Source organism: Babylonia areolata, chromosome 35 (assembly GCF_041734735.1).
Source record: "Babylonia areolata isolate BAREFJ2019XMU chromosome 35, ASM4173473v1, whole genome shotgun sequence".
Taxonomy (NCBI): domain Eukaryota; kingdom Metazoa; phylum Mollusca; class Gastropoda; order Neogastropoda; family Buccinidae; genus Babylonia; species Babylonia areolata.
Genome location: NC_134910.1, coordinates 26506808 through 26516807, shown reverse-complemented (window position 1 = coordinate 26516807; position 10000 = coordinate 26506808). Strand labels below are relative to the sequence as shown.

Genomic DNA, 10000 nt, shown 5'->3' with positions numbered 1-10000 from the left:
TGCTGCTGGTGTTGTTGCTGCTGTTGGTGTTGTTGTTGTTGCTGGTGTTGTTGTTGGTGTTGTTGCTGGTGTTGTTGCTGTTGGTGTTGTTGCTGCTGTTGGTGTTGTTGCTGGTGTTGTTGTTGCTATTGGTGTTGTTGCTGTCGGTGTTGGTGTTGCTGTTGGTGTTGTTGGTGGTGTTGTTGCTGGTGTTGTTGCTGCTGTTGGTGTTGTTGCTGTTGGTGTTGTTGCTGTTGGTGTTGTTGTTGCTGTTGGTGTTGTTGCTGTTGGTGTTGTTGCTGTTGGTGTTGTTGGTGTTGTTGCTGGTGTTGTTGTTGCTATTGGTGTTGTTGCTGTTGGTGTTGTTGCTGCTACTGGTGTTGTTGTTGCTGTTGTTGCTGTTGATGTTTAGTACTTGCAGCTGACAATCATCAGTGTGATCAACAGGACAGAAGGTGAAGGAGGCTTTTAACTGCTCATCTTCTTGTATATATCTTGTATATATGTATATATACTGTACACCAACATCCCTTATGCCCACGGCTGGGAACAGCGTGAAATGAGCTTCTCTAGCAGCCTCGGACACTGCACTGTGAAGGGAAGAAGGAGGCAGGCACCTCATATAAATCAAAATAAAAGATTAATGAAATGGTGCTTCCTTCACTCCCCCCCCCCCCAACCCCCCCCCCCCACCCCAACTCTTAGAAATAATGCTGTTTTTCAAAAAATTTAAACCTAAAAAATGAAACAAGATAGCACTGCATTCAACTTTTGAAAACCATGAAAATGTAACAAACTAGCACTCCATTTAAACAACTTAAAATCTGATAACAAAACAAATCATCACTCTTTTCAACTGAAAAAAAAACAAAACAAAAACAAAACAAACAAGAGAGGCAAGGCCTTCAAGACTCACTTGTGATACACTTTAAAAAAAAAAAAAATCCAAGCTTTTTATGTATTGAGTATAATTTCAAAACGTAATGTTTAAGATGAGAAAAATCATTAAGTCCCCTAGCATTAATTACAGAGTAATTTCCCTTTTTTTACTATCTGCACCAAAATGTTTGCAAAATAAATAAAACTTCCATGCTTAGCAAAAGAAGTTCCTGTTTGAACAAAAAAATGATAATAACGACTGCTCTTGTTGTGTCAGAATATCAGATCAAAGTGCCAAGTTTAGAGAATACAAAAAATATAACAGTAAATGCAGTTTGCATATAATTAGGCTTCATTTTTTATTTTTTTGTACCCATCCCAGAGGTGCAATATTGTTTTAAACAAGCTGACTGGAAAGAACTGAATTTTTCCTATATTTATGCCTAATTTGGTGTCAACTGACAAAGTATTTGCAGAGAAAATGTCAATGTTAAAGTTTACCACGGACACACAGACAAACACACAGACAACCGAACACCGGGTTAAAACATAGACTCACTTTGTTTACACAAGTGAGTCAAAAAACTACAAAAACATAACAAATCAACACACACACAAAAAAACAGCAATCCTTTCAATGCTTAAAAACAAAACAAAAAAAACCCAACAACATGAAAACAAAAACAACGCTTCTTTACAACAACTTCAAACCCCCGAGACAGAAACAAAACAGAGGTTCTTTTCCACTCTGGAAGATGAAAGCTGGACTCTTGCTGAAGAAAACTTACGCTGCTTCTGAAGAACTGCTTTTATGTTTGGTCGTTTCTCTGTCCTCCAGGGCCCCATCATTAAACGGAAGTCAGCATTATATATATATATATATATATATATATATATATATATATTTCTATCATATATTAAGTCAGCATTATCGATATACATATATATACCTACATATATTTGTATTTGTATTTCTTTTTATCACAACAGATTTCTCTGTGTGAAATTCAGGCTGCTCTCCCCAGGAAGAGCGTGTCACTACACTACAGCGCCACCCTTTTTTTTTTTTTCTTTTTTTTTCCCCCTGTTTTATTTGTTTTTCCTGTCCAAGTGGATTTCTCTACAGAATTTTGCCAGGAACAACCCCTTTGTTGCCGTGGGTTCTTTTACATGCGCTAAGTGCATGCCGCACACAGGACCTCGGTTTATCGTCTCATCCGAATGACTAGCATCCAGACCACCACTCAAGGTCTAGAGGAGGGGGAGAAAATATTGGCGGCTGAGCCGTCATTCGAACCAGTGCGCTCAGATTCTCTCGCTTCCTAGGCGGATGCGTTACCTCTAAGCCATCACTCCACTATATATATATATATATATATATATATATATATATATATATATATATATATTTTGTATGTGTGTGTTGTTGTTGTTGCTGATATTTGAACATCTATTCCCATAGCCCTATCCCTTGGTATGTCAATCATCGACGTATTCATTTCTACATTTAAAACAAACAAACAATAATCACCGTCATTTCCAATTCAATTACCCTTTCCCTTCTCCTCCTCCTCCTCTTCCCACCCAGCTCACAGCAAAGCGCTGTACAGCGCAGCGCAGCGCAGGCTGCACACATCAATGGCACACGGAACGGCAGACAAAACAAAAGGGAAGAAGAAGTAAAAAAATAAATAAATAAAAAGAACAAAAAAAAGAAAAAAAATTAAAAGAAAAAAAAGAAAAAGAAAAAAAAAACCTAGACAGCATCTGGCGCTGTTATGTTTCGATCAATGCCAACCTTTAAAGTTGACATTTTTTTGTTCTGTTTTTTTTTTTTTTGTTTGTTTGTTTTTGTTATTTTGTCATGTCTCTTTTTCCTTTACTCTCTGCAGGGCGAGCTGGGGGCATTGGATGCCGGAATTCAAAACATAGACTCAGGTATGGAAGCACGCTTTCAGACCAATCTGTATGCACACACACACACCTTTGCATCTGCACGTGCACCCACGTGCATGCCGACAAGAACAAAATTAAAATGACAAGCACTTATTCTTCGTGTGTTCAGGACTGCAACTCAATGTTCACTCTGGTACAGGTGGGCTTTTCATGTATGACCCCCCTTTTTTTTTCTTTTTTTTTTTTATCCCGCTATGTTGGCAGTCAAATCGCGTTTTCGGAGGTGTGCATGCTGGATATGTTCTTGTTACCATAACCCTCCAAACACTGATTAAAGGATACCAAATGTGTGTATTTGATTTTCTGCAAACAGACAGGAAAAGGGACCAAGCACTGGTAGCCTGCACATCTGTTGAGCTGGGAGATCAGGAAAATCTCCTCTCTCAAACCCACCAGGGCACAACAACGGGGGGGCTCAAACCCAGGACCCACACAGACTGCAAGTCCAACAATTCAACCGCTCAGCTGTTAACACCCATTGACAGCAAGCACACAGTAGGCACCACCACCTCCTCATTCTCGCTCCGCTTTCCACAGACGTGCAAGATGATGATGATGAGTATGCTAAAACCGTGTGCGCGCACACGCTGATTACAGTTACGAATTCACGAAAACGACAGGTACAGGTGTGGCCGACTAGCCAGTAAAAAAGTCGGCGACATTTCCAGAAGTAATCCATACTGTCCTCCCATCACCACCCCTCCCCCACACCTTCCACTGCTGCTCATAACTGTCTCCAACTGTCAGGCCTGACCTTTTGATAGGTTCTGTCAATAATGGCGGATTCCTTTAAATAAGAGAGACTTGTTTCAAGTTTCGAACGGTTCAGAGAGCTCGGCGCAGACTTGAAACAGTTCAGGGTTTCGCCGATGACTTGCGTCATCCTTCTCTGCGCAGAGGGTGAGGGGGGGGGGTTGGGGGGGTGGGGGGGGGGAGAGAGAGAGAGAGAGAGAGAGGGAGAGAGGGAGGGAAATGCGCAGTCATCAATATTTTTCACCTGACAAGGCAAAAACAAAATATCATCTCTCTCTCCTGTCTTTCTCGGTTTTGCTTCTTCTATTTCTCTGTCTCTTTCTCTCTCTGTATGAAACCTAGGCACGCGCACACGCACACGCACACACACACACACATGCGCGCACAGACACACAAAGAGCAACAAGAACAGGAAAGCTGGGAAATGTCTCCTTATTAAAATCAGAAATACTCAGCACATTTTCATCCAGCTTGTATAGTTCAACGACTGCGGCGAAAGGAGTATGGCGGAGTGCTGGGATGACAGAAGTTTGTTAGTGCACGGACTGTGAATAACATGGGTGTGCCAATTACCTTCCGCAGACAAGAAATTGGTGTCGATATCTCTGGAGAGACGTGACGAGGTCTTTCCACATCGGGGTAAAATACCACGACTTCCCTGGCTCAGCCTTATTGATGATCAGGGGCTTTGATCAATTTTGGTACTCTTTTTTTTTTTTCTTTCTTTCTTTTTCGGTTTTCCTTTCCATGGCTGTTTTTGTTCTTTCTGTGTTGTCTATTGGTTTTCTTTTTTTGTTTGTTTTTGTTTGTTTCTTTTTTTCTTTTTTGAAGATGTGGACAGGGGGGGAGGAGTTTCCTTCCTCGACTGTTGAAACCTCTTGTGTGATTGTCAGTCATTTCTGACTGCGACCAACTTCTTCTTCTGCGTTCACTCGTAAGCACACGAGTGGGCTTTTACGTGTATGACCGTTTTTACCCCGCCATGTAGGCAGCCATACTCCGTTTTCGGGGGTGTGCATGCTGGGTATGTTCTTGTTTCCGTAACCCACTGAACGCCGACATGGATTACAAGATCTTTAACGTGCGTATTTGATCTTCTGTTTGCATATACACACGGAGGGGGTTCAGGCACTAGCAGGTCTGCACATATGTTGACCTGGGAGATCGTAAAAATCTCCACCCTTTACCCACCAGGCGCCGTCACCGTGATTCGAACCCGGGACCCTCAGATTGACAGTCCGACGCTTTAACCACTCGGCTATTGCGCCCGTCGAGACTGTGACCATCAGAACAGCAGAGGAGGCAGCTGCTGTCGAACTATCTGGGCTACAATTTGATTACAGTGGAGAGCGTCTTGTCCATGTTACATCCCCCACTCTCTTGCCCAAGAGGGCTTCAGGACAGTCGGCGGAGGGATGGCTCCCGAAGGACAACTAGCCCCCAAGGCTGCAGCACCAAGAGCCAGTGCAATCTTGCCTCCTAGTTTATTTCAGAGTCGTAATCCTTCACAAAAGACTTAAGCTGTAAATGACTTCCCATTGCAATGGAGAAGCCACTGATCCTACAGCTCTCAGAATCAGGATCAGGATCAGGATTTGGGCGTTGTTTTACGCAACTTAGCCATTTTTGGCTTTTTATGCCCCTTCAGATTTACTCCTTTACACTGTTGGTCAGGTCGTTGACTAGCTCAGTCATTTTATCCATCAAAGTCATATTTCGCTTTTGTCAATAACTCGTGTTTATCTATGAGGTTCTTAAAAGTATTTATACTAGGTGCACGTTTGATATTTGTTTCACTTTGCTGTTGGCCCAGTTGTAAGCTTACGTCTCTTGACATCGATGCGTAGAACGCCTGTTTACTGGGGGTGGTGGGAGAGGGAGGTGTGCGTGTGGGGGTTTGTGAGATCCACTTTCTGAGCGGACGTTCAGGACAGGGCCAGTACAATAAACGATATAAAAACAGCTTACCAGGGATACTGAAGTTGTCATTGAGACCTGCGGGAAAGTCCGTGTTTTCAGGCACAGTCGTGCTGTAGTCGTCCAACTGTGGAATCTTGTCCGGTATCTCTGTGTGACGTGGCACCAGTACTGGTGGCAGCACTGCAACACGCGCGCGTGCGCACGCACACACACACACACACACACACACACACACACACACACCACACACACAACCACACCACACACACACACACACCAACCACACACACACACACAACCACACACACACACACGCACCACACACAATGACACATGACAATTTTCAAACTGTTTATGTATTGCATTATTAGGTATGAGTCTTAGCACAACACAGAAACACACACACACACACACACACACACACACACACACACAACAAATTACTGACTATTCACTGACAGATTACGAATGCCCACCACTTAGAAATACAGACACACACATTACATACACACAATGACACAAGCACACAATCTTAGCACTACACACACACACACACACCACACAGAGAGAGAGAGAGAGAGAGAGAGAGAGAGAGAGAGAGAGAGAGAGAGAGAGAGAGAGAGAGAGAGAGAGAGAGAGAGAGAGAGAGAGAATCTTAGCACTACACACACGCATTACAATTAAAACTATTATCAAATACTGAAACAATGTCACACACACACAAACACACACACACACACACACACTTAAATGACGTCATATCATGACAAAATGCTTAAACATACACATGCATGCGTACGCAAATGTGATAATTTTATTATTTTTTAAAATTTTTCATAAAGACAAAACAATATAATCCAACCCACAATGCTCCAAAAGGCAAAGTAACCACCGTGACCCTATCAATAATGTAACGATCCTCCCCGAAGGAAAGGAGGACAATATGTGAAGGGATAACATTAACCCTCTTGGCATTTATACCAGGAGCAGGAGGGAAAAAAAACAAAAAAAACACACACAGGGTGGATTGTCTCCAACAAAATGCCAGACAGAAAGACACCGAGAGAGACAGACAGACAGACAGACAGACAGACAGCGACAGACAAAGGCAAGAGACAGGTTTACAGAAGAAAAAAAAAAAAAAAAAAAAGAGAAGAGATACGGGGGGGAGAGACAGACGCAGACAGAAGTTTAAAAAAAAAAAAAAAAAAAAAATCGTAAGAACATAATGCAGCTGACTCATTGTCTGCTTGAGAAAAAGAGACATAGAAAAAAATAATAATAAAAAGGCAGCGAGAGAGGGAGACAGAGAGAGAAAGAGAGAGAGAGTGAATGAGTGAGGTAGAGACACAGAGAGAGAGAGAGCGAGTGAGGCAGAGACAGAGAGAGAGAGAGACAGAGAGCTGGAGTTTGCTGAAAATAAACACAAAGTAACACCAACAAATTTTGTTTGTTCAGGAGTCTTTTCCTCTGTTGTTCATTTGAAATTCTTTTTTTGTTTCAATGAATGTGAACATTGTGTGTGTGTGTTATGGACTTTTTTGTCTTTTGTTGTTTGGTGATTCTTTTTTGTTTCAATGAATGTAAAGTGTCTGTGTACATGGTCCACCATCAGACACACAGAAAAGTCTGGTGGTCTTGTGAGGGGCAAGTGGTCTGAAAAAAATCTGTGAAAACATGAAAACACAAAGTGAAAGGACAAATGAAAAATTAAATATATTGTCTATTAAAAAAAAAAAAAAAGGACAGATATTGCACAGAGAGAGAGAGAGAGAGAGAGAGAGAGAGAGAGAGAGAGAGAATCACGCACATGCACACACACACACACACACACACACATAAAGAATCACGCACATGCACACACACACACAGACTCACGTGCATGCAACACACACACACACACACACACACACACAGACTCATGCGCATTCACACACACACACACACACACACACACATAAAGAATCACGCACACACACACACACAGACTGACGTGCATGCAAACACACACACACAAACACACTACCCTCAGCCCTGACTCAGGGACAACAAAAGCAGTCCACTGTTCATCAGCCTGTGACTCCCACCACCTCCTCACTCACCTGGTGCCTGAAAACATACCTTGTACCCACATCCCCACCCCACGCCCCACACCCTCCATAAAAAGCCTTGTGGTGGTATGGGTCAGTTGTCTCACGCCCCCCTAACCCCCTCAAGCCTGCCCCTCCCCCACACCCTCCACAAAAAGAAAAGCCTGATGGTATGGGTCAGGTGGTCTCTCACACTCACTCACCTGGCGCCTCCACACGGGTGTAGTGGTAGGGGTTGACGCACACTCTATCCAGCTTGAGGTGGAAGGGGAACTCTCCCCCACACCCCCCCCTCCCCTCGAGCTTCCCCCTCCCCCACACCCTCTCCACCCTGTCTTGTAGTGGTATGGGTCAGTCGTCTCCCCCACACACACCCCTCCCCTCACCCTTCCCCCTCCCCCACACCCTCTCCACCCTGTCTTGTAGTGGTATGGGTCAGTCGTCTCCCCCACACCCCCTCCCCCTCCCCCACACCCTCTCTTGGAGTGGTATGGGTTGGTCCTCTCCCACACACACTCACCTGGCGCCTCCACACGGGTGTAGTGGTAGGGGTTGACGCACACTCTATCCAGCTTGAGGTGGAAGGGGAACTCGCAACGCTCAATGGCGCGGAGCTCCTGATGGTTGTGTAAATCGGACCACCGCCACAGGCGACAGTAGATGACGTGGGGCAGGCCCTTGCGGTGAGACACCTGCAGCCGTCCGTCCAGGGATCTGCCAGAAGGCGACCAAACACTGATAGATATACAGATTAGATATGTGTGTGTAAAGAAAGAAATACATCACTGTTGTTGGGGGGAGGGGTTGTTGTTGGTCGTCGTTGTTGTTCATAGTGGCGTTTTCATTGTCCATCTATAAATATATCAATAACTGTTGTTGGAGGGGGGGGGGGGGGGGGGGGGGGGGGATAGAGGAGGGGTTGTTGTTGTTGGTTGTGTTTCCATTCTGAATAATCCATACAGCCACAACACCAAGCAGAACAAAAAACAAAACAAAAAGTAATATCCACTCTAATGTGTGTGTGAGTAAATGTCTGAGTCTTTTGTTGTTGTGTTTCGCCTTGATGTAGCCAATTAGCTAGAGAGAGAGAGAGAGAGACAGACAGACAGACAGACAGAGAGAGATGCATTGTGTCGTGGGAACACAGTTAGTGTGTGTGTGTGTGTGTGTGTGTGTGTGTGTGTGTGTGTGTGTGTGTGTGTGTGTGTGTGTGTGTGTGTTGTCTTGTCTTGTCTCTGTGTGTATGTGTGCGTGTGTGTGTCTCAGTGTGTGTGTGTGTGTGTGTGTGTGTGTGTGTGTGTGTGTGTGTGTGTGTGTGTGAGAGAGAGAGAGAGAGAGAGTGTGTGTGTGTGTGTCTCAGTGTGTGGGTGTGTGTGTATGTGTGTGTGTGAGAGAGAGAGAGAGAGAGTGTGTCTCAGTGTGTGTGTGTGTGTGTGTGTGTGTGTGTGTGCATGTGTGTGCATGTCTGTGTGTCTGTGTATGTGAATGAAGCCTGACTGAGTGACACTGGACACAAATGATCAGCCCTGAAAGGCAACTAACAGCTGGCTCTACCCAGGTAGGCAGTCCGTTGTCCAAAAGCGCTTCAAGAGCTTGAACTCTGACAGAAAATATCAGTATCCATATCAATCAATCCACTTCAAGCCTGAACTCTGACAGAAAATATCAGTATCCATATCAATCAATCCACTTCAAGCTTCAACTCTGACAGAAAATATGATTCAGTATCCATATCAATCAATCCACTTCAAGCTTGAACTCTGACAGAGAATATCAGTATCCATATCAATCAATCCACTTCAAGCTTCAACTCTGACAGAAAATATCAGTATCCATATCAATCAATCCACTTCAAGCCTGAACTCTGACAGAAAATATCAGTATCCATATCAATCAATCCACTTCAAGCTTCAACTCTGACAGAGAATATCAGTATCCATATCAATCAATCCACTTCAAGCCTGAACTCTGACAGAAAAGATCAGTATCCATATCAATCAGTCCACTTCAAGCTTCAACTCTGACAGAGAATATGTATCTATATCAATCAATCCACTTCAAGCTTGAATTCTGACAGAAAATATCAGTATCCATATCAATCAATCCACTTCAAGCTTCAACTCTGACAGAAAAGATCAGTATCCATATCAATCAGTCCACTTCAAGCTTGAACTCTGACAGAGAATATGTATCTATATCAATCAATCCACTTCAAGCCTGAACTCTGACAGAAAATATCAGTATCCATATCAATCAGTCCACTTCAAGCTTGAACTCTGACAGAGAATATGTATCTATATCAATCAATCAATAACAATTTTCTTCTTGTTTTTTTGTTGTTGTTGTTTTTTGTTTTGGTGTTTTTTTTTGGTTTATTTGTTTGTTTTGCATTTGCATCCTGCATAACCCAGACAACCACATCA

General features: G+C 43.5%; 1 protein-coding gene across 2 annotated transcripts in view; it reads right to left on the bottom strand.

Moving 5' to 3' along the window:
- The window catches only part of LOC143277837 (mothers against decapentaplegic homolog 3-like), a 99993-nt gene that overhangs the window by 19474 nt on the left and 70519 nt on the right, over nucleotides 1-10000 (bottom strand). For both annotated transcript variants that reach the window (XM_076582749.1, XM_076582748.1), the window contains exons 2-3: nucleotides 8098-8291; nucleotides 5536-5667 (exon numbers count right to left, since the gene is read on the bottom strand). In XM_076582749.1, the coding sequence (XP_076438864.1) occupies nucleotides 5536-5667; nucleotides 8098-8291 (326 nt within the window). The remainder of the gene's footprint in view (nucleotides 1-5535; nucleotides 5668-8097; nucleotides 8292-10000) is intronic.